The sequence below is a fragment of the Scatophagus argus genome, chromosome 6 (genome assembly GCF_020382885.2).
Source record: "Scatophagus argus isolate fScaArg1 chromosome 6, fScaArg1.pri, whole genome shotgun sequence".
In the NCBI taxonomy this organism is placed as follows: domain Eukaryota; kingdom Metazoa; phylum Chordata; class Actinopteri; family Scatophagidae; genus Scatophagus; species Scatophagus argus.
Window position 1 is genome coordinate 4,233,588 of NC_058498.1, and position 23,332 is coordinate 4,256,919.

At 44.2% G+C, this 23,332-nt stretch overlaps 1 protein-coding gene across 1 annotated transcript in view; it reads left to right on the plus strand.

The window, feature by feature from the left end:
- The first annotated feature begins 266 nt into the window (after positions 1-266).
- Positions 267-23,332, plus strand: part of LOC124060678 — a 36,244-nt gene continuing 13,178 nt past the window's right edge. The window contains exons 1-32 of the mRNA XM_046391919.1: positions 267-560; positions 1,233-1,502; positions 1,937-2,200; positions 4,332-4,450; positions 4,765-4,906; positions 5,444-5,710; positions 6,991-7,245; positions 7,535-7,795; positions 8,349-8,600; positions 8,939-9,199; positions 9,296-9,559; positions 10,327-10,587; positions 10,711-10,971; positions 11,144-11,401; positions 11,655-11,918; positions 12,058-12,315; positions 12,855-13,115; positions 14,003-14,269; positions 14,459-14,722; positions 15,415-15,672; positions 15,778-16,041; positions 16,180-16,440; positions 16,745-17,002; positions 17,314-17,577; positions 17,842-18,102; positions 18,885-19,145; positions 19,360-19,620; positions 19,903-20,172; positions 20,665-20,928; positions 21,348-21,611; positions 21,960-22,223; positions 22,804-23,064. Coding sequence (XP_046247875.1) covers positions 353-560; positions 1,233-1,502; positions 1,937-2,200; positions 4,332-4,450; positions 4,765-4,906; positions 5,444-5,710; positions 6,991-7,245; positions 7,535-7,795; positions 8,349-8,600; positions 8,939-9,199; positions 9,296-9,559; positions 10,327-10,587; positions 10,711-10,971; positions 11,144-11,401; positions 11,655-11,918; positions 12,058-12,315; positions 12,855-13,115; positions 14,003-14,269; positions 14,459-14,722; positions 15,415-15,672; positions 15,778-16,041; positions 16,180-16,440; positions 16,745-17,002; positions 17,314-17,577; positions 17,842-18,102; positions 18,885-19,145; positions 19,360-19,620; positions 19,903-20,172; positions 20,665-20,928; positions 21,348-21,611; positions 21,960-22,223; positions 22,804-23,064 — 8,068 coding nt within the window. The 5' untranslated portion in view covers positions 267-352. The remainder of the gene's footprint in view (positions 561-1,232; positions 1,503-1,936; positions 2,201-4,331; positions 4,451-4,764; positions 4,907-5,443; positions 5,711-6,990; positions 7,246-7,534; positions 7,796-8,348; positions 8,601-8,938; positions 9,200-9,295; positions 9,560-10,326; positions 10,588-10,710; positions 10,972-11,143; positions 11,402-11,654; positions 11,919-12,057; positions 12,316-12,854; positions 13,116-14,002; positions 14,270-14,458; positions 14,723-15,414; positions 15,673-15,777; positions 16,042-16,179; positions 16,441-16,744; positions 17,003-17,313; positions 17,578-17,841; positions 18,103-18,884; positions 19,146-19,359; positions 19,621-19,902; positions 20,173-20,664; positions 20,929-21,347; positions 21,612-21,959; positions 22,224-22,803; positions 23,065-23,332) is intronic.

Below are 23,332 nucleotides of genomic sequence, written 5' to 3' on the forward strand. Positions count from 1 at the left end.
ATTACAGCATTTTCGTAGAATAGTTGCAACACCTCTTAAAACTTGTCAATGTTTGGAAATATTGTTATTTTTGCCCTCAGGGGCTGAACTGTGACAGATATTTAGTAATCAAAATTACACAGAATTTTTAAAGAATAAAGAAAACTAACTACAAATTGAACGGAAAAAAATCAGTTACATGATCTGTGTCTAATTATAGCCCGCTCAAAATGCGTCTTTACGCACAAAAACGCAGCATTACGCGCATATACAACGCAGACGTGCCATCCGAAACGACGCTCTCTTCCCTGCTTTTTCAGTGCCCGACACATCGCAGATAGTGGAAGGCCGAGCATTGTCGAGTACCTCAATTATGGTAAAATGGGCCAAAGTACCATCGGCGGATTACTACTACCTGCTGGTGAGCTCTCAGACTACCGGACGGACGCTCAACCTGACCTCCACCAACGTCACTGTGGTGGTGGAGCACCTGCAACCCTCCACCAACTATGACTGCTACGTCCTCACAGCTAACCAGGCCGGCCGGGGAAGCAAGAGCAAAGTGAGGACCATCACCACCTGTGAGTGATCAGTTTCAGTCCATTTAGGAAGAGTGGATGTTATACAGAGTGGTCAGTTGATGAAGACATTGAGCGTCACGTAACAAATACAATTAGAGTAAAGACGTGATGGTTTACTGCGTAGGATAGATTTAGAATTGAACCCTCAGTCCCCTCAGTGTTGTTGAATTGAGTGTAAAATGTTAATGAAAATATTTAAACCCGCCAAATCTAACACAATTCCTATGTTGTCTCAAGTCACTCCTTCTTATGCCAGAAAAGTTACAAAGTTCATGTTACTTAAAGGGACAGTTCGCCAAACTGAAGTTCAGCTATAGCCAAGCAGACTTTAAAGACGTTAGAAGACATTAAAAGAAATTTCCAGTTTTCTACTTATTCTGGATAATTTCTTGATGATGGCAGTTTTCATTGAAACTACTTTCCCTGGAAGAAACAGTTTCTACAAAAACAATAAGGTGTGTGGATTATTAGTAATAGGGACGATGTGTTTGGTGCTGTTCAGGTAGATATCGTTAAACTTCAGCATATGAAAACCTTCAGCAGACCTACACACTGACTGAAACAGAACGTGTACTTTTCTGATTTATCTGAACTGTCCTTGGCTGCATGTCTGACATGTACACATCAGATTAGAGGCGTCGTCTCTAACTGAGTCCCTGTGTCTGTCCGTAGTGGTGGAGCCTCCACGCAACGTCACCGCAGCGCAGACGGGCCTGGACTCGGCGAGGGTGACGTGGCAGCCGGTGAAGGACGTTCTGTTGTACCAAGTCACCGTCCGGGACAGTAATGAGCCCACCAGCTTGCCGTCTGTGTACAGCGTCTCAGACACCAAGCTGGATGTTCAAGGCATCCTCCCGTGTTCCACCTATCTCATATCAGTGTCCTCTTTCAACAAGTTCCTGGCACCGAGCGAGTCCACAGACTACACATACACCACCAACAGTGAGTCGGCACAGCTCAAACCAATATCAATAACTCGGTGATTAGGATCTAGGTCAGCTATTCTCTCTGAGGCGTTCCTTTTAGACATGCAGAATATGATCCTGAGGGGAAAGAGGATTCAGATGCCCCGACAACCTACTTGTTGTTGAGTTTGTCACGAAAACATAAGAAAAACACGGAACTTACATGATTATTTACAGTAAAAACGGATATGCAGCGTCACAGTAAGTTGTCAAGTTGTGCCTGTTTTGAGTAGAATAAATCAACTCTTTTACCTCCCCCCACAAAAAAACAAGTCTCCAAGTGCAGTGAACAATCACATCATCAGTGTTTATATAAGTTTGCGATATAAAATCTCTGTTCTCTACATTCCACTCAAAGTTCTTCTGCCACATTCAGTTAAACGGGAATCTGCCGTGCTGTGTTACTTGCAGAACTGACGCCGGTTTCATCAGTCTCCGTGGACTACGCCTGCACCACTCACTCTGCCACAGTCCATTGGTCGGAGGTGTTCGGGGCCGACTCCTACAAGGCCACGGCGAAGGGCGACAATGGCACGGAGCTGACGTGCACCAGCCAGAGCACCAGCTGTCAGATCACCGGACTGAGCTGTGCCCAGAGCTACGTGGTGCACGTGACCCCCATGTCGGAGAGCTGCAAGAACGTCATTAACACCACTTCGGCCACTTTTCAGACCGGTGAGACACGGTTAACACAAAGGGAGGACATGAACAGCTAAATGTACGCTCACTGACTTCAATAGAGACGTGATCAGTAGGTGGATGGTTTCTGCTTGTTTAGGACTTCAGTACAACATCTTGGATATTATTCAAACAAACATTAAGTATGTCTGGAGTACATGCAACATGAGATATTGCATCCTTCTCTTCAATCCTCCGTTTAAAATCTGCCTTAAATCACGCTTGAATCTCGACTTTATTCACGGGTAAAGTACTGAAAAGCAGGAAGCTACTGTTGTGGACTTAAATCACCGCCATAAGGCTCCGCTAACCCGCCACTTCTTTTGACTTTTAGACTATTTCCCTTCTGAATTGAATCAAAGCCCTTAAAGGAACTAAACTGGAGAAAAGCCAAAACTTTAAGCAGGAAACGGGATCAGCTTTAGGACTCTGGGTGATGTTGCCTTAAAGGGGAATTTCAGCTATTTAGTATTGAACTTCCACAGGTTTAGGGTCAAAATCAAAGCAGCGGGGGGCTGAGAGATAATGCAACTGATTAGTTTCTTTCATCAAAGGCTCTCCTCTTCCTGAACACCATGTCTAGTTTGAAAGATGTGGGTCTTCCTGTCATAAATTTCTGCAAGCCCAAACTGACCCTGATGACATCACAATGACCCCATGGGGTGGGGGTGGGGGGTTCTCAGACTTTGGAAATCTCCCTGAGAGCCACTCAAAATTATTATTATTATTATACATCCATTTGTTATTATTGTTGCTTTCCTTATTATTTGTGTTCAGCAAAAAAGCAGATTTGTGGCCACATAGCAGACAGACTGAGATAAGCAGAGTGTCATTCGGTAGGAAGGATCACGACTGATTGATCAACATGATTATCCATTATATAAAGTGCTTTGGGTTTCACATCTCATTCTTCATGTGTTCCTCCCGTCCAGTAGTTTGGTTGAGATCTTTTAAACGTCGCCGTCACAAACTATTTGAGTCTGATGATCAGACTACTTTAAATATTGGCAGATTCAGTACACTTCGATAAGGTTTATAGGAAGAAAATAAGTTGTAAATGGTGGGAAAACATGGCAAAAGCACTTTATAGAAAAATATATAAAACCAGTTGAGTACACATGAAGCCCAGTGAAACCAAACTTGAAACCCAACTATGGAGTTTAAGGAGAAAACCATGCAGTAACCAACCCATAAATGTCAGTCAACTGATTGCATGACTGATGATTTAATTTCTTTGCTGATGAACATTTTAACTGCTCCACCCTGCCATCTTTTTTGTGCAGCAGTTAATCCTTTCATCTCACATATCACTCTATTCTGTTGGAGATCTCTGACACAGAGATTTTCTGTCCAGCCACACCCTGGAGGCCACAATGTGCACCGCTAATCTGCCATGACTTGGATGATACGATATGATTTTATGACAAGTGATTATTACATGTTGAGGATAGGGACATTTAATACTTGAAGGAGAGCATTAAATGTCTCAGTCCAGTGATATACAACCTTTCATCAAAAAGCCCAGCTGCATAAGCAAAAGGACACAGCGTGAAGTAACTCCACCATGTGATCCACATTTGAATTCTGACATTAAAATTGACCAAATAAGATGATGTATTTTTTTGTCAATTTTAAAGTTTAAAGTCTTATTTTAAGATTAGCCACCTGTCATGTCCTTGTCTAAACCTCCAAGTAAGGATTTGTGAGGTCTTGTCAGTCAGGAGGCCTGTGGGAATAGCTGTTTACAACATTTCTTTCTCCCTTATTTTGTTTGTTGTCTAAAATCACACGTTTACTTGAACGCGTCACTACGTGTCTTCTTTGAAAACTGGGTCTCCTATTGAGCTCTGCTGTCTATATTGTATTGTGTTGTGTTCAGGCTGCTAAGAATGAGCCTGTGTTTGTGTTAAACCTGAAACCTCTTACAGTGAAAAGCAACACTGGTGCACAATCTTCGATATCAGGGCGTTTTAACCTGAAAAGGGATTTGAGACGCTCACCTTTAATGTTGATATTTAACCCCATTTACTTCTTTTTTTCTTCTCTTGTTTCTTTCTCTTGCTTCTATCCATCTATCTGTCTATCTGTCTGTGTAAATATCTGTGTAAATATCTGTTTGTCCTTTCAGTTCCCTGTCCTCCCAAGAACCTGACGTTGTTGCGCGCCTGTTCGAGCGAAGTCATCGTTTTTTCCTGGGACCACACGAACAATACTGACTACTACATGGCCAAGGCAGTGGACTCTCAGGTATTGTATTTTGGCCGATTTTATTTGTAAGAAAAGCCTCTAGAATTAAAATAATGATAATAATAATTGTTATGTCTTGCTGTGAGTTAGGCGAGAAGATCAATACCACTATCATGTCTCATGAATGTTGAATATGAAGCCAGCAGCTAGTTTTAAGTCTGTGCCAAACTAAGCTAAACAGCTGCTAGCTTCATGTTTATTGTATCACAGTTTTCTAATCTGTTGGCAGGACAGAAAATAAGTGTATTTCCCACAGTGTTAAACTATGCCTCTAACAAGTTCATGACTCGAGGCTGTTTGTTGTTTGCACCCAGGGAACCGTCCAGGAGTGTGTGACTGAGGACAACTCCTGCTACTTCACACACACAGTGTGTGGACGACACTATTACTTCACGGTCTCCTCCGTCACAGGGCAGTGCAGAAGTGATGTTAGCTCTACTGTGGACATTCGCACAGGTATAACTACATACTGCACACGTTAACACGCTTTGTGTGACAAGACCTCACTTAGCTTTACCTAGTGAGTTATTTGATCATTTTATCCCTCAAGCCCCTAAAAAGAATCCAAATACACAGAATTGACACAGAAAAATCACCCTTCTTTTATATTTTTTTACATGCGCAAGCAGGGATGAAGGGCTATAAGGATTTCATTTCTATTACTTGTTGCTGCAGCTCTCGGGTTAAAGCATTATTGTAATTGCATTTTTGTAGTTTCCCAGTTATGGGACTAATAAAGGATTATTTTATCTTATCTTATTGATTGTTCAGTGAGATGCTGAACTGATCTCCGGTCCATTCTCGTGTGAGCGCCCCCTGGTGGATATTAAAATCTGATATAACTGCTTCCTGTGTCGCCATCTGTGTATTACAGAATTACAGTATAATCTCAGTGCTTTTTAGTTCTTCTTTCCATTACTTGTCTTTTATAAATTGGAGCTACAAATGTTTTTATGAATTAAGCAATCCTTGGGTTTATTTTTCTGTTTCCAGCACCCTGTATCCCCCAGAATCTGCAGACTTCAGCTGACTGCAGCAGAGACGTTCTGCTCAGCAAGTGGGACCTCGCTGAGGGGGCTCTTCGCTACACCGTGGAGGCCTTCGGCAACCAGGGCACCAACACCCGCTACAACTGCAGCTCAGTGTCCAACAGCTGCGCCATCGAGGGCGTCCAGTGTGGAGATTACCTGACCGTTTACATCACAGCTCATGACGACGAATGTGCCAGCCCGAGGACACTGGGGCCAGTGGCTGAGACAGGTGAGGGAAAGCTCTTAGCTCCTGTTTATTTGATATCAGCAGTGGTGGAAGAAGTGTTTTTGATTCTTCACTTCACTCTACAAAAATAAATCATCCAAAACATGTCAAATATTTGTATAGAAAAGCAGAAGGAGGTTCTGTATTATCAGCAAAAAAGCTAAAACTACTTACTATGAAGATCAGTAACCTCTGTGGCATGTGACATGTGGCTTTTCTGTAAAATATTAGTCTGTGGAGGGTCTAACTTTATTGTAATTATTGTCACGTTACAGTGAAAAATATAACGCTTTTGTATAATACTTATTTCATCACCACCACCAGTTATAAGAAAACTTACAAGTCAAAACAAAAAGAATAAGTTGTGACAAAAATTAAGTTCTGAATAATCTTTCTGTACGGACGAAGAAAAATAGGACAATAAAATTTGGCAATAAATAAATAAATAAAGCTTTACAGCTGAAACAATTAGTCAATTAATCGATTAGTCGATTGACAGAAAATTATTCAGCAACTGTTCTGGTAATTGATTAACTGTCTTCAGCAAACTTCTGAAATATGAAGGTCTTCTGCTTTTCACTGTTTTATTTCTAAAGTGACATATTTTGTCATTGGAGGGAACTCACTCCAACGAAATTTGTTCTCTGCATTTAACCCACCCAAGTGACGTGCACACACACAGCAAACCCGGGGCAGTGGGCGACCGCGTGCAGCGCCCGGGGAGCAGTGGGGGTTAGGTACCTTGCTCAAGGGTACCTCAGCCATGGACACCGGGACGGGGAATCGAACCAGCGATCCAACGGTTACGGGTCCGACACCCTAACCACTGATCCACGACTGCCCCACCCTTGATAACATATTCAATATCTTTGGGTTTCAGTACCTTGCTCAAGGGTACCTCAGCCATGGACACCGGGACGGGGAATCGAACCAGCGATCCAACGGTTACGGGTCCGACACCCTAACCACTGATCCACGACTGCCCCACCCTTGATAACATATTCAATATCTTTGGGTTTCAGACGGTTGGTTGGTTAAGAGAAGCATATTTGAAGGCCTTTTCATTATTTGGTTTGTGGAAAACTGTGATCTGGCTTCTTCAGACCAAACCAGTAATCCAATAGTCAGGAAACAAACTGGCAGATTAATCGATAATGAAAACAATCTTCAGTTGCCACCCACGTTTTTATTGCTTATCAAAGACAAAGTTTATAAGATAAGTTTAAGAATCATCACTTCAGGGTGGCATTTCGTCTCACTCTGATTTGTCCCTTCTCCTCCAGTCCCGTGCAGTCCTCAGAACGTATCGGCGGTGAAGGAATGTGGAGCCGACTCCATCACGGTGACCTGGAACGGCAGCGCCATCTTCTATGTCGCCACGGCGGAGGACAGTGATGGCGTCGTTCACAGCTGCAACTCGATGGATTCGACCTGTAAGATCGAGGGCTTGAAGTGCAGCACCAACTACACAGCGTACGTCATCGCCTCCAACTTCATGTGCAACAGCTCCGAGAGCGAGATGGTCACCGTAGAGACAGGTACTGTGAGGCTGCTCGTTTTTCTTCTTCTGGGTTTTTCGTGTACTGTTATCTTCCTTTTGAGGGAGGCTGTGAGTAAGTATTTAAGTATTGAAATGTCGATAAATTTGTCTGGAATGACTGAATAAGCTTGGGTTGAACACATTTATGGAAAGCAAATTTCCAGTCTCTAAATCTCAAAGGATATTGGTGTTTGCTGAATTTCCTGACTTAAGTGATGTTCCAGTGTTTAATTTTCAAATGTCCAAGATCTAATGAAGTTTTCTTTCATTCCACTGCTTCATCTCAGCCGCTTGCCCGCCGGATCACGTTGCTGCCTCTCTGGACTGTGCAGCCAACGAGGCTCTGATTTCATGGCGTGGCCAACCCAAAATGAACTCCTACACCGCCACAATCGTAGATGAAGATCAAGGACTTCTCAGCTGCAGCTCCACTAACACCAGCTGCAAGGTTCCCAACCTGAAGTGTGGTCAGCTTTACACCATCACTGTGTGCCACCATGATGGCATGTGCCCCAGCAGACCCTCTGAGCCCATCTACATGGAGTCTGGTAGGAACAGATGTGCTGACAGATAAAGTTAGTAACCAGGTGATGAACTCAGGGGAGCATTCAGCTGCTCCCTCAGGAAGTTCGAGTTAAAAGGGGGTGAAAATTAGTCGTCGGCTTATTGTTAGAAGGCCAGGAACATAACATAGCAATCAGATTTACAATCAGATTTGTTTCTAGCTTTTAGTGTTTACACAGTGAGTTTAAGTAGCGTTTATTATTGCAATGAGAGCTAAATCAGACAGTGTAGAGAGGAGCCTGACAAGATGAGGAGTCCTAAAATTACTGCCAAACAGAAGATAAACCCTTTATAACATGACTTTTTTTTTGTGTGTGTGTGTGTGTGTATTTAATTGTGCATCACAGCCTAATATGTAGTCTTGGTTTCATCTTATTTGCTTGTACGTTAGCATCCACACTCTGCATGTAGAAGATGTGAAAACAAAATTACATTAAATACATTTCAATGTTTTTTTTTGTTTGCCTTAATCTGACTGTAATTATCAACATATCTCCTAAACGCCAGCCTTCATTTTTCTCTCTTCTCCCCATCCAGTTCCTTGTGGGCCACATGTGAGTGCTGACGTAGACTGTCAGACACAAGTAGTGACCCTCGACTGGACGCCAACGAGTAACGCAGAAGGTTACATCGCCGTCATCTCAAACGGCAACACGCAAACGTCCTACAACACCACAGAGCCTGCGCTGCGGGTCAACACGCTCGAGTGTGGACTTGACTACACGCTGAAAGTGACGTCCTTCAATGGGACCTGCATCAGTCAACCTTCAGTGCTTCCTGTCTGGCAACGTAAGACAGCGCTGTGACAAATGTTTTTGTTCAGTCATGAGGTGTCTGTCATGTGTTAAATAAATAAAATACTATTATATGTCACGTAAGTCTGAATATGAATGTAAATATGAAGAATTGCTGTTGTATGGAGAAAATATGTCAAAAAACTCTTAATGGAACAGATTCATGACTTACTTAAGTGTTTTTATTCGTAACAGTCAGCTCACTCAGGAATGTGTTTATATTTTGCTCTTGATTTTTACTCATTGTATGAAAACAACATCTGCTCTTCATGTATAGAGCGAGAACAAACCTTCCTCTCTGGCCTGATCTGAGTTTTCCCTTCTTTCCCTTAGCGCCATGCGTGCCCACTGATGTGGTGGTGAGGAAAAACTGCAGCCAGAGTTTTGCACAAGTGACGTGGCGAGCAAGCCGCGGTGCCCTGTCCTACCGAGCAGCTGCAGAGGATGAAGATGGCAGGCGCTTGTTGTGCTCTTCCAATGAGACGTCGTGCAGGCTGGAGGGCCTAATGTGTGGCCAGGTTTACAGTGTCGGGGTGACTGCCATGGACGACAACTGCAGCAGCGCCGAGAGCTCTGCGAAGATAATACGGACAGGTAAAAAACAAGCAGGAATCAGTCAGAGGTGAACTCTGACGTAAGTAAATCCTCTCACCTCCCACCATCCATCTGTTATGTGTCCTTCCTCTGCAGGACCCTGCCCTCCGTCCCAGCTCAACGTCTCAGTGAACTGTGCCAACAACTCTGCCATGCTAACCTGGAGCAGCAGCCCCAATGCAGCGTCCTACACTGGCAAGGCCATGAACACAGACGGACACGTGGCGACCTGTCACGCAGGAATGAACCTTGGTTGCCAGCTGAATGGCCTGCAATGCGGCAAGCGTTACACCTTCACTGTGTCAGCCTCTGATGGCGACTGTCAAAGTCCTGACAGCGAGCCAGTCATGCATACAACTGGTGAGAGAGCGTCTGTGCTTTCCCACTATTTCTTCTTACTCCCACCAGTCCATGTCAGCGTCTTCCTTCTGCTTGTGTCTCTAACCTCTCCGTGTTCGCTGGTCCTGTTTTTATTCTCTCCTAAAAGAAAAGCCTTTTCCTGCTCTACGTCTTCCTTTCTATACGAACCCAAAATCCACATTAGTTTAGTTTATGCATCTTAGGTGTAGAACTATAAGTAAGATTTCAATGATGTATATTTATTTATGGAGGGCCTGAGAAGCAAGAGAGAAAAAAAATGATCCATTTTAAGTCTGATCTAAATTGTTTTATCTTCTGTGTTTAAAACTTAAGAACTGGTATGTGCACTCTAAACCCAAGGTATATTGAGTGTCATATGTACCTGGTGTTTAGAGTGCATGAAAGAAAACTGTTAGAACATGGGGTAGTGGTGTGCTTCGGCCTCTTGTGGCCAAAATGAGTATTACAACAACAAACACAGAATCACAAAAAAGGAAATTGCCTTGTATTTTTTTATTACTTACTTAGAAAGATAATCACGGCAAAAAATATTCATTCATTTCATCATAAGTCACAGGAGACAAAACAGTTTAGATCAAACTTACCTCTCAGGGCTTCTGTATTTACAGATGACTGTGTTGTAGAACACTTCTGCCCCCAACTGGCCAAAAACAAAAGCAGTTAAGACAGTTTTAAGAAATTCAGCAACTGCTCTTACATTTGTGATGAGACAACCACTGAGTCTCACTCTTTGTCTCCTGTGTCAGCCCCATGTGCTGTTCAAAGTGTGCACAACACCCTGAACTGTAGCACCAACAAATTAACCATCAGCTGGACCCCAGGATCCTTACCAGTAAACTACAGCGCCACCGCCCTGTCCGGAGATGGAACTGCACTTCGCTGCATGACAGAGGGTTCAAGTTGTGCGATGACTAATCTGCAGTGTGGACAGCAGTACAATGTGACGGTCAAAGCCATCAGCAGCACATGTGAAGGACACAGCAGCGTCCCAAAGATAGTTCACTCTGGTAAGTTGTACAGTATGTAAATACAGAGGAAAGGACAGTAAAGGAGATGATCTGACTTGATGGGGAAATAATTCTCTGCTTTTATCCCTCCTCTTCTTGTGCCTTCTATCATTTCTGTCTCAGTTCCTTGTGTTCCTGTGAACGTCCAGGGCTTTGTGGAGTGTTCCACTAACACATTGCAGGCCTCCTGGGATGCAGCTGCTGGGGCAGAGTCTTACATCTCTACCTTGAAGAGAGCGGGAAGTTTCTCTTCTTCCTGCTCTTCAGCTAACCGAAGCTGCGTCTTTCGTAGCCTGCAGTGTGCTCAGACGTATATGTTGAGTGTGATGGCCCTGAACGACATTTGTAACAGCTCTGAGAGCACCACGATCTCAGCGACAACTGGTAAACACACATTTTATTTATTTAGGATTAAGCCTTTTATTTTGGCCAAATGTAAAAAAGCAACCATGAAAGGATAAGGCTGAGGATATTCTAGATAGATCTAGATCTAGAAAAGACATTTTCATATGATAAAAATAAAGTCATAATGCTCGACTTTCCCTCCCTTCCTCAGCACCCTGCGACCCTACAAATGTGGCCGCTTCCCTGCACTGCCTTTCTGGGGTAGTGAGGGTGACTTGGGGGGCCAGTGCTGGAGCAAATTATTACACAGTCCTCGCCAAGGCGAACAGACATGTCGCCTCTTGTAATTCCAATGGCACTTCCTGTGGGCTGACCCAGCTGCAGTGTGGGGAGGATTACACTGTGACTGTGCTGGCAGGGGACGGGAACTGCAACAGCTCCATACTCGCCAAAACCAACATAACGACAGGTAAAGAGATCGTGAGGGTGACGTAACATGACGTAAGCGTGGCTTATTTTAGGTGGTACTGTGCCATTTTCAAATTATTATGAATGAATGTTCAGTTAAATGTTCACGGTAGGTTTATGTATAAGTGCAGTTTCCCAAGATTTAGGTCAAAAGCTCTGAAGAAAGCAGCGTGTTGAGGAGTGGGGGTTTTATCTTGTGTGTCTCACCAAAAAGGTTCCTCTAAAAGACAAATGTGTGACTGTACCCCATTCAGCCCCCTGCGCTCCAGTGGTCCAGGACCACAGCCTGGACTGTGTCTCCAACCAGGCCTTGGTCACCTGGGTTGAGGACGAGGATGCCATCAGCGTCACTGTCAACGCAACCTCCAGCCTGGGACACTCGACGTCCTGCAGCTCCTCCACCAACAGCAGCTGTGTCCTGGACGACCTGGAGTGTGGACACACCTACACCGTTCAGGCTGTTGCGCGAGGAGTCCAGTGTTTGAGCAAACCCAGCTCTAGTTTCCAGATTGTCACAGGTGAGTCAGAATTTGGAATTTCCTGCTGAAGATTTGGTTTGTACGGAATGATAGGGACTCATTTAATGCATATGATAGCTTCTTGGCTTCTTGGTCATTTGCGGTGTTCAGGGGCTGACTGTACTCCTCTCTCACCCAGCACCCTGTACCCCTGCAAACGTGGAGTACACGTACTCCTGCGAGACCGGCATCGCCCTCCTGAGCTGGGATGAGACTTTGGGAAGAAAGAGTTTCTATGCCCACGTCCATTCTGGAAACGACTCTGCGTCCTGCAGCACCAGCCAGACCAACTGCCCCCTGCCATCCCTGCTCTGCGGTCGCATGTACCATGTAAAAGTGATAGGAGTGGCTGACCACTGCAACAGCAGTGTGCCTGGTGTTACACAAATACAGACAGGTGAGAGAGGGTGGAGTCATGGGGCATTTACAGGTTGGGTGAAGATTAAATTAAACTTAAAATATTTTGGTAACCAGAATTTCTTTTGGTTTCCTCTCCATTCCACTCTATTCTAAACCAGTGGGTTTGCAAGTTTTATCTTTTTAACTGCAGATCACGTATGCTTTTTGTGGACAATTTTTGTATGCGTGCCATACATTTCTTTTTAAATTTTTGGATGTATATTTCCTGCCATCCCATACATCCTTTCCATTTATTTCCATATGTATGAAACTTATATGAAACATTTTGTATGAAAGAGCTGTGAATAATATAATTGAAGCACAATGTGGTCAAAAGGAAAAATGATTTTAAAAAGAACTGTTGAGACGTGGTGACACGGTGATAAATAGCACAATTCAAAGAGGTTTCAAGGGTCAGCTTAGAGTCTAAATGAAAATTAACGGGGAAAAAAAATTAGAGATCAAAACTCACTCAAATTAATGGAATTAGGAGAAAGTAAGCATTTGGATTTTTTTCTCCTTTGGTTTTCCCATCAGCCCCCTGTCCTCCCGTGAATGTCAGCGCCTCCCTGGTGTGCAACAACAACACGGCGGCGGTGAGCTGGCAACCCAGTCCTGGTGCAGTTTCCTACAAAGTGATGGCGAACGGCAGAGACGGTGATGTCAAGCAGTGCACCACAAACGAGACAAGCTGTCACCTACCCAACATGCATTGCTCCCAGACCTACGTGATCACCGTCACCCCTTCCTCCACCCGCTGCAAGGGCTTCGACAGTCACCCGCTCACTTACGTTGCAGGTGAGGCGGAACTGGAAAAATGCACGTTTATTATAGACTTTGATGCGAGTATTGGGTTTGTCCTCCATAAACTACGCAGTATCATACATACATATAAAAATATTATTCAGTTTAGCACTGTGATTCCGTTAAGGTAGAAAGAACTTGAAGCCTTGTGGTGTTTTTGAATTTGAACCCTGCCTGTTATCTGCTTTGGGTACTTGTACTTTATTTGAGTATTTCCGTTTTATACTACTTTATGCTTCTACTCCACTACCTGTTGGACTTCTTTTTACTCTACTAGAGTTAACTGAAGGTACTTTGTATTCATATTATTTAGATTATTCATACAAACTACAGATCAGATACAAAATTATGATGTTTTGTCACTGATTAAGCTGCCAAGTAGTGTATGATGTACAGTCAGCTCTTAATTAAATTAATGCACCTATAATTATTGTCCAGTGATATCCGAAATAACTGAAATGGACCATCCTGCATAATGAGTACTTTTACTGTGGTAATTTAAGTATAAATATATACTATATATTGCAATTCTTTGACTAACAAACTTTTTTTCCTCTGCGGTATTGCTACTTTAGTACTACTACTGCTACTACTTAAGCATACTGAACCACAGCATCACACCACAGCATACTGAATGCTAACGTAGTTCCTGTAGATGCCACTAGGTGCCACCACCGAGACAACTTTTGATTACTGCATCTCAGTAGCTAATTTTTCATGTCGCAATGAATGAATTATATTAAATATTGGGTGATTAGCTATTTTTATCCTAATTTGTATTATTGTTATAAATGTACATGTTATATCATGTTAATTATTAAAAATGTCTATCTGCCACGTGCTTCTCTCCACTTTAACGTCCCTTCTCCTCTGTCTCTCAGGCCCCTGCCCTCCCACCAGTGTTCATGTGTCCCTGCAGTGTGTTGGTAACGTGGGCCACGTGACCTGGAGCGCCGCCCTACAGGCAGAACTCTACGTGGCCACAGCAGTACCGTCTGCCGTGGACAAGCGTGACCACACCTGCACCTCCAACGGCACAAGCTGCTCCCTCACAGACCTGCACTGTGGCGAAACCTCCGTCGTCACGGTGGTCACCATTGAGAGGGGCTGCACGAGTGAACCCAGCCTGCCTTTTACTTTCCAGTCAGGTCAGAGGACGTGTATGCAGTTATTATAATAGTATATAAGGAATAGTATGACTTTTTTTGTGCTTTCCAGCTGACACCTAGATGAGAAGATTGAATACACCCTCACGACTGTGCATCAAGTGCTAAACTCGGGGCGGGAGATTAGCCAAGCAAAGCATGCGTTTAAATCTCTCTCTTCATCGTTTTCAGTCATTTGCCCACCGACCAGTGTGACCGGAGTGACCACTTGCAGTAACAACGACATCACAGTGAGCTGGGACCCGAGTCCACAAAGCGGCGCTAACTATATTGTCCAGTCTCAAGAAGATGGCGGCACTAGCGCCAACTTCTCCACGAGCCTGACGTCCCACGTGTTCACTGGGCTGCAGTGTGGCGAGCTGCACACTCTGGCAGTCGCTGCCAGCGACACTGAGTGCACCAGTGTCTTCAGCGAGCCCATACAAACTGAAACAGGTTAATATCTGCTGCATCGTGTGGTCCATAAAACATCAGAAAGCAGTGCTGAAAGCTATGAATGTGTGAATGTTGCTTCAAAAATGGATTAAACATTTCTATATAATTAATATCACTGACAGAATGATAAGAATTATATCTACATATATATCTCTGTGGATTTTATTTAGTTTAGCTGAGAATTTAGACATAATTTATCATTTAATTTACTTATTTTTTGTCATTTTAATCAAAAAGGTTTGCTTTGTTTTAACAAAAGAAACCAATACTAACAAAAATGTAAGAATATTTTTTTCTACTAATGTAACCATTGATTATATTGGTTGATCTTATCAGTGCTGGACAAAGACAAATCGATCATTTGTCGACCAAATCTGATATATGATGAATCACATAGCTGTAGTATGATTTTAATATGATTATATTTTAAATACAGTCTTTTTTATTGTGTTTCTGATGCTTTAGATGAATAGTGCATTTGTAAAACTTATTTATGTGAATATTTTATTTTACCTATTTTTAAACCCCCACCTCACTGTCTATTTTAAGTCCTTATTTGTATCTACAGCTGACAAAACGTACTCTAAGATAACTTTCTCTTCTCATGCTTGTGTCCTGTCAGCTTGCATGTGAATTCAGTTGATTTGATGTGTTTCTCACACTGATTTGTTCCTGAATCTCTTTGCTGCCAGCTCCGTGTCCTCCCACCAACCTGACTGCCAGAGCCGACTGTGGCACCAACTTGGGAACGTTGAACTGGGCTCCAAGCATCCACGCTGTCTCCTATACAGTTACAGTGACCGGCACCCACGGCCATGTTGTTTCCTGTTCGTCCAACACAACAACCTGCTCAGTGAAGCTGGACTGTGGGCACCAGTACTCAGCGGTCGTGGTAGCTTCCAGTGCGACATGTAACAGCAGCGCAGGAGCATCCTTAACTTTTAACTCGGGTAAATGACAGCAGCTTCTCCCCGTGGAAGTCTGGGTGGCACTGAAAGTATTTGTTTTTGTTTAGAAGCTCACTCAGTCACTCATGGTCTTGCTCCTTCTCGCAGCTCCCTGTCTGCCTGACAGAGTGGTAGCAGACCTGGACTGCGGCGTCAACTCCTTCGCGGTGCAGTGGAGGGGGAGCATCGGCGACCTCGACTCTTACACTGCGATCGCCATCGGCAGTGACGACACCCGTGCAACCTGCGACACGCCGAACACAAACTGCACCATCCAGAACCTAAAATGTGGCCTCAGTTACAGCATCGTCGTCACCACATCATCAGTCGACTGTGGCACCATCGAGGGCTCCGACTACAAGATGCAGTCAGGTAGCAAAAGTTTACTCTCGCAAAAAAGAAAAAAAGGTGTTGTGGTGAATTAATTTCATCCTCCTGAAAACAAGACTCCTGGATCCTTACTTCCTGTTTATGACTTGCTCTCTTATTTATCCACCTCTTCGTCCTCAGCCCCCTGCAAACCAGATGGGGTGCTGGTGAACCTGCAGTGCAGCACCAACAAGGCGTCAGTGACCTGGGGAAACTCAGGACCAGACCAGACCCACGTAGTGTCAGCGGTGGACAACAGAGGGATAATCACCACCTGCAACTCCAGCAGCTCCAACTGCACCTTCGACCAGCTGAGCTGCGGGGAGAGCTACACCGTCAGCGTGGTCGGCCACACAGACACATGCAGCAGTCAGCCAGCTGTTGCAGAAACACTCAACACAGGTACTGAGCTGCACGGGAACGCAAAGTGTAGTCATTACACAGCATTTGGATTTCAGTCAGCGCAGGTTCAATTTCAGCCAGATTCAGGCAAGAATAATTCAGGCAACTGGAAGAACAAAGTCACAAAAAGTGCAACTTAGTAATTCAATAAAATGGCTGTACAATAAATGTCCTTCCATTCTCCACCACTGATATGACCCAAACCGAGGAGGAAGGAGGAATTAACTGTGTTGAGTAATTAGAGAAGACTGAACTGAGAGGGATGCTGCCACTCATCTGCCCCTCTCACCTGTCTCTCCACCAGCTCCGTGTGTTCCCACCCACCTCACAGCGCGAGTCGACTGTGAGACTGGCATCACTGTGGTTACGTGGGACGCTCGTGGCGCCACATCTTACACCGTCTACGCCCGGGGCAGCCTCGGCCACTACGCCGAGTGCAACAGCACTGACACCAACTGTGATTTCCCTAACCTGGCGTGTGGGCAGGACTACAACATAACGGTGCTGGCTCGCCGTGACTCCTGCGTCAGTTTGATGAGCGAGTCCATCAGTGCCACCACAGGTCAGCAGATCAACCGTGACTGATCTGAATTTATGCATTTATTGTTAAGCTACAGTAAGCTTGAAAATTGTAATTTACAAAAAATAGCACCTGCACTCATGCAGAAAGATGTTGTTGTAGCTTATAGCTGCCACTAGGTGTTACTGTTCTACACAGAACTTTTTAAGTGCCAGGAGCAAATTAAATTTATATTTTCTTTAAACCGACTTAAAATTCAGTTCTGAATCAACAAAACCTTTACAAACAAAACCTTTTACTTTGCTTACACGCTGCGTATGGCACACATTATTTACTTTGCCCTCTCTGTCCAGGTCCTTGTCCTCACAGTGGTCTGAAGACCACCCTGGACTGTGACACCAACACGGCTGTGGTGTCCTGGACGCCCGGCAGCGGCATCCTGTACTACAACGCCTCGGCCGATGCCTTTGCCGTCACGCACCAGCAGACGTGCTCCACCAACGGCTCCTCCTGCAACATCAGCTCTCTGCGCTGCGGGGAGACCTACAGGGTGAGCGTCAGTGGACAGGGACAGAACTGCCCGAGTCCGGCCCAGGACTGGCACAGAATCAACACAGGTAACCAAAAATAAACAGTACTATAGTTACTAATTGTACAGCAAGCAAGCTAAATAAATTCCCAGCAGGTGTGAAGAAAAAACTCAAAACCAACAGAATCATGTCAGACACATAACCATCAGTAAACTGAACTAGTTTTACACCAAGCCAGCAACCATCTGTTCATTCATCAAGTCTTCATCTCTAAATAGAAACTCAAAATGTCATATAGTCTTTAAATGCATGCAAATGATCAGACTCGCCTTTCTGCTGTCACCTCTCCAGCTCCCTGCCCCCCAACGCAGCTGAGGGTCGACTCCTCCTGTGAATCAAACAACATCTCGGTGTCATGGCAGGCCTCGCAGGGCTCGGTCTCCTACACGGCCGTGGCTGAGAGCGCAGATGGCCGCCGGTGGTCCTGTAACACCAGCAGCACCTCCTGCCAGATATCTGCTCTGCCCTGCGGACAGCAGTACCAGGTCTACGCTGCTGGCGTTGATGAAAATTGCATCGGAGCCAAGAGTAACGTTAAAGTGATTCGCACAGGTAGGTGTTCAAACCCAAGGCATGTTAGAGCTGCGTATTCTCTTATTCACAAATATTCCTCGTTAAAGCCACTCTATGTGACATTTGACTCAAATGGCCCTTTGTGGTGCCCCCTGGTGGTGGTATCAAAAAAGAGACTGCTTTTTGCTTCTGCTTGTTCTATTTAAAACATCAGATAATCATAATATTAAAGATGCTAAAAATTATCAATAAATCTTTCAAAATACACACGCATATGCTACAATTTGAAAAGTCTTAATGTTTCATTTCTATTTAACTTTTAAATATTATTGCTCCTCCATACATAAATATTAAATGGACAAAATATTTGAAATGCCGAAATAAGTTTTCCTTGCAGGAGGACTACTGAAATTCATGACTTGAAGCAGTTTTTTCAGTATGCAGTATGGCACTAAGACCATGTTTATTATAGCAACTGTAAGCAAATACAGTAACATTTATAATTCAGTTAATAACAATATAACCTATTCAAACTAAATCCAGGATTTGATCTTTGTTATCTGATTGTTCTATTGCCTATTTTTATGCCAAGTATTAGTAGTTCAATTTTATTCTTATTAGATGATGATTTAAATTTTACACATTTTTTGTGTAAACATTTATTTAATCTCACCTCCGAGCAGTTTACAACAAGCGGACGACTAACAGTTTTCTGAAATCTTCCTGAAGGACCCACATGCCGGTGGTTGGATCACACCTGTGGTCATACACTGACAGGATGTTTTCTCTAACCAGTCCCTCTCTTTACTCTCTCTGTCCAGCGCCTTGTGTGCCACAGAACATACAGAACAACCTTGACTGCCTGTCTGGAGTCCTCAACGTTACCTGGCAGTCGACGGGTTATGTTGTTCAGTTCCACGCCTCCGTGGTGAGCAGCGAAGGTCACGTCAGCAGCTGTAAGACAAACAAACACCACTGTGTAGTGCGCAACATGCAGTGCGGTCTGACCTACAGCGTTACGGTGGTGGCCCAAGATGAGGCCTGCAACAGCTCCTACAGCCCCACAAAGCAGGTCATTGCAGGTAAGGCTTCAGGTGACACTTACTGTACATCTGATTACAGACATAGTGGTTTGGGCTCAGATTTTTTTAAACTTCCATGATTTATTTGCCTATTCTCTTATCCTAAGCCTTTCACATGGGACAAAGGTTTTCATGCAGCAACACAAGAGTTTCACTGTTTCTCATTTTTATATCTGCACTTTAACCTCTCTTTATCTTCCACTTTTCCTCCCAGCTCCCTGCCCTCTCACGAGCTTCCTTCCCGCTATCAACTGTACCACCGGCATCGTATCTGTAAGCTGGAACAGCAGCCTGTCAGGGGTAGCGCACACGGTGTCGGCTGTTGACGCCGCAGGTCGCCGACACAACTGCAGCGGCACACACAGCGGCTGTAACCTCAGCACGCTGGAGTGCGGCACGGAGTACAATGTCACCATCACGCCATCCAGGGACGGATGTACGGGCAGAGACACCCCCATGAAAATGATCACGACAGGCAAGGATCAAGAATATTTGTGTTTTTTTATTTGAGGCGGTATTTGTGTACAAGTACTGCCCTTTTACTGCTCAGTTTTATCAATTTATTATTCATATCTTCAATTTGAGTTAGTTTTAATCTTCTACCCTATTTCACTTTTTATATCCTAATCATATGTCCTTCTTACACATGTTTCAAAGTGACAAAAAAACAACAACATTAATTCCCATACCGCTCAGCTAAGCCTGAATGTGAGCACTTTTTCACTAATTTTCTTACTTGTTCCTGGTGAACCTCCAGTTCCCTGTGTACCTCGTCTCTCCGACGTGGAGATCGACTGCCTGACAAACTCAGCCTGGGCGATGTATGAGGAGTCCGCCGGGGCCGAGGACTATGTCGTCATGGCAACAGACAGCCGGGGTAACATCCAGACATTTGAGTGTAACTACACGTCAGATGGGATATGCAGTCTGCCACCGCTGATGTGCAGCCAAACCCTCAGCTTCACCCTCAAGGCCCTTGACCAGCAGTGCTCCAGTGGACCCAGCAACGCTGTCCTGACTGACACAGGTGAATTGAATATACACTATTAGGATAAATTAATAATTAAAAACAAAACAAGAAATGAGTGAGTCACATGCATATTGTGCTGTAACTGTAGATGATTTTAATGTCTAACTACATTGTTGGTCTAAATTGGTTTGTATTTATGCTTTTAGTTTCCTCAAAACATTATGAACAACTTCAGTCTTGCATCTGTTCCCATATTTGGCCTGGAAAGCTAACATCGCATCTCTCAGTCTAATGTAGTTCTCCAAATGGTTTTAAAGTGAAATGTGTTCTTTTTTATGTGCTAGTAAGCACATTTTAAAACAGCTCCAACACCAGCTCCATTTGTTATCTTTCTAATTTATGTAGCTTGGCTGTCAGGTGACGTACTGACAGTTCAGTTCCTGTGATAAAATTAGAGAGCTGGGGGTTCATGCCACACAAAAACGATCAGTCAGGAAGTTCATAGATTCATAAATTCAGCTGTACCTCACGGTGCTATTTATTCCCCAGCTCCATGTCCTCCTGAGGGCATACAAAAATCAGTGGGTTGCCGCAATCGCACAGCCAGCATCTCCTGGTCGGCCGTTCCGGGTGCAGTAACGTACACGGCCACGCTGGAGCAGACAAACGGCGGCACCACCACCTGCTGCACCACATCAGACACCGGCTGTGACATCAGCGACCTGCCGTGTGGAGAAATGTTCATCCTGCTGGTCATGGCTGAAGGACGGACGTGCAACAGCTCCCAAAGCCAAGGGCAGATCGTCCGGACAGGTGTGGTATATGGACTACGAGCCACACGTACGAACAGAAAATCGAATCAGTGTCCAGGCTTAGAACGGCAACAACAAGAAATTTGTATGAGACTGTAGAAACTGCAGAAAAAAGGTTAGAAAATATAAGAGAGGTTTACACCAAAAAAATGACAGCTTGGACTGAGACAAAATGTTTTTGTTAGTGAATTGAAGAAATAGACAATTTATGACACAGTGAACTAACTGATGTTGAACTAATTGATGCCATTTTTAGATAACGCACCCTTGTAAATATGACTGCTTTGTTTTTGTTAATCTGCTTCGTCGTCTTTATATTTTTGGACATAAAAAGTCAGAATGATGCTTTTGAATACAAAACAAAACAATACACACTGAAGTTAAAAGACATCAGTTTCTATATTGACCTTCCCCCCTCAGCGCCATGTGTTCCTGAGAACCTCAGTGCCCGTCTGAGCTGCAGCGACAATGTGGCCTCCATGTCGTGGAACCACAGCCGTGAACTAGGACACCTGTACCGAGTGAAGGCTGTGGGTACTGATGGCCACACGGACGGGTGCGCGTCCAGCGGCAGCCAGTGTGATCTGACAGGTCTGCGTTGTGGACAGCATTACACAGCTACTGTGATAGCAGAGGACAGAGACTGCCAGAGTGAACCGAGCGACAGCGTGACAGTCAAGACTGGTATGTGCAAGACCTCCAGCGCTGAATGGCAAAATGATGTTATTCATAATGACTTTTCACAAGGGACATAATAAATAATCCAGAGCCTTTGGACAGAGGCAGGCTAGCTGCTTCCAGTGTTTATGCTAAGCTAAGCTAACCGGCTGTTGTCTGTAGCTTCATATTAGTGGACAGACTTGAAAGTGGTGTTGATCTTCTCATCTAACTTACAGCAGCAAAGCAAATAAACATGTTTTACAAATTGTAAAATTATTTACTCCAGCTTTACAACTGGTATGATCTCCAAAATAAGTTTTAGTTTTTTCTAAAAGAAGATTTTAAACCCTAAGCCACATCTTCTTTCACCAGTGCCGTGCACCCCTGCAAACATCTCCTCTGAGGTGGACTGTGAGACCAGTTCTCTCGTTGTGTCCTGGTCTGAGAGCTCAGGAGCCGACTCCTACATCGCCACAGTGCAGGACAGCAACGGTCAGATCACATCCTGCCAGGGCACGACTGAAGGCTCCTGTAATGTGACAGGAGTGGGCTGCGGTCAGCTCTACCATGTCTCTGTGGTGTCTTCTGACGGATACTGCGACAGCCCGTCCACTCCTGAGGTGGACACGCCTTCAGGTAGGACAAAAACATGTAGCTTAAGGATGGAGGTTGTAACCAGAGATTTTAAAATAAGTTCAGGTGAAATGGATCCGACAGAAGGAGTCAGCGGTAAAATAAATTCTCCTCTGCTGTCATGAGACAACTTATTTTATCTTATCTTTCATATTATATTCTTGAATAAAGGGTCTCATATGAGTTGAGTTTTGCTGACCAGTTAGGATTATGAAACCCTTTCAAAATCTCGCTTGCTAATGTAAAAATACATTTTATTCTTGCTAAAACCAAAATTTAATCTTGCTAAAAATCGGCTCAATTTCAATGAAAATGTGTGCGGTATGTTCTGCCGTGTACAAAAGGATTTGACAGATACGAAAAAGAATTTGAACGTTGATGTTGCTACTGGTATTAAAGTTTCATTAAAGTGTGTTGTCTCTCTGTTCGTGATCCTCACAGAGTCAGTCCATTGGTAAACTGAGCTACACCCACTGTGTATTTATAATCAATATGAAGCTTGCCTTTCTAGTTCTATTTCGATTTTGGGATAATATTTTAATATATTTAGAGAAAGCTAAAGCCGTGACTGTCTTCCTTTCAGTTCCCTGTAAGCCAAGACATATGGAGGCAGTGATGGACTGCTACATGCACACAGCGCTGGTGTCGTGGTACCCCAGTGATGGAGCTTTGGCGTACGAGGTCACGGCTGCGGCTGCGTCGGGTCACAGTGTCGTCTGTGATGCCAACACCACGTACTGTGATCTGGAAGGGCTGCTCTGTGGCCACAGCTACTCTGTCTCCGTCACAGCTGTGGGACAGACCTGCAACAGCACCGCCCTCATGACAGCACAGCTGGTCACTGGTGAGCACACAGGCTTAACAAATCGACAATGTGTTTTTCTTATTGCCACTTAAATTGGATGTTTGAGTTTTGTTGCGCAGACTTTGATACTAGAAGGCTGTTTCCCTTTGCTCATCATCAGTCTGAGTTTAACTGTCTTTAACTGTCTGGAAGCCAGAAACCAGGCATACATGGACTTATGGGACATTGAGACATTGTGTGTCTAACCATTCACATTCCCACTTTTACTGTATTAGTCCTTAAAAGTTTTTATTTGAAGGAAAATGCT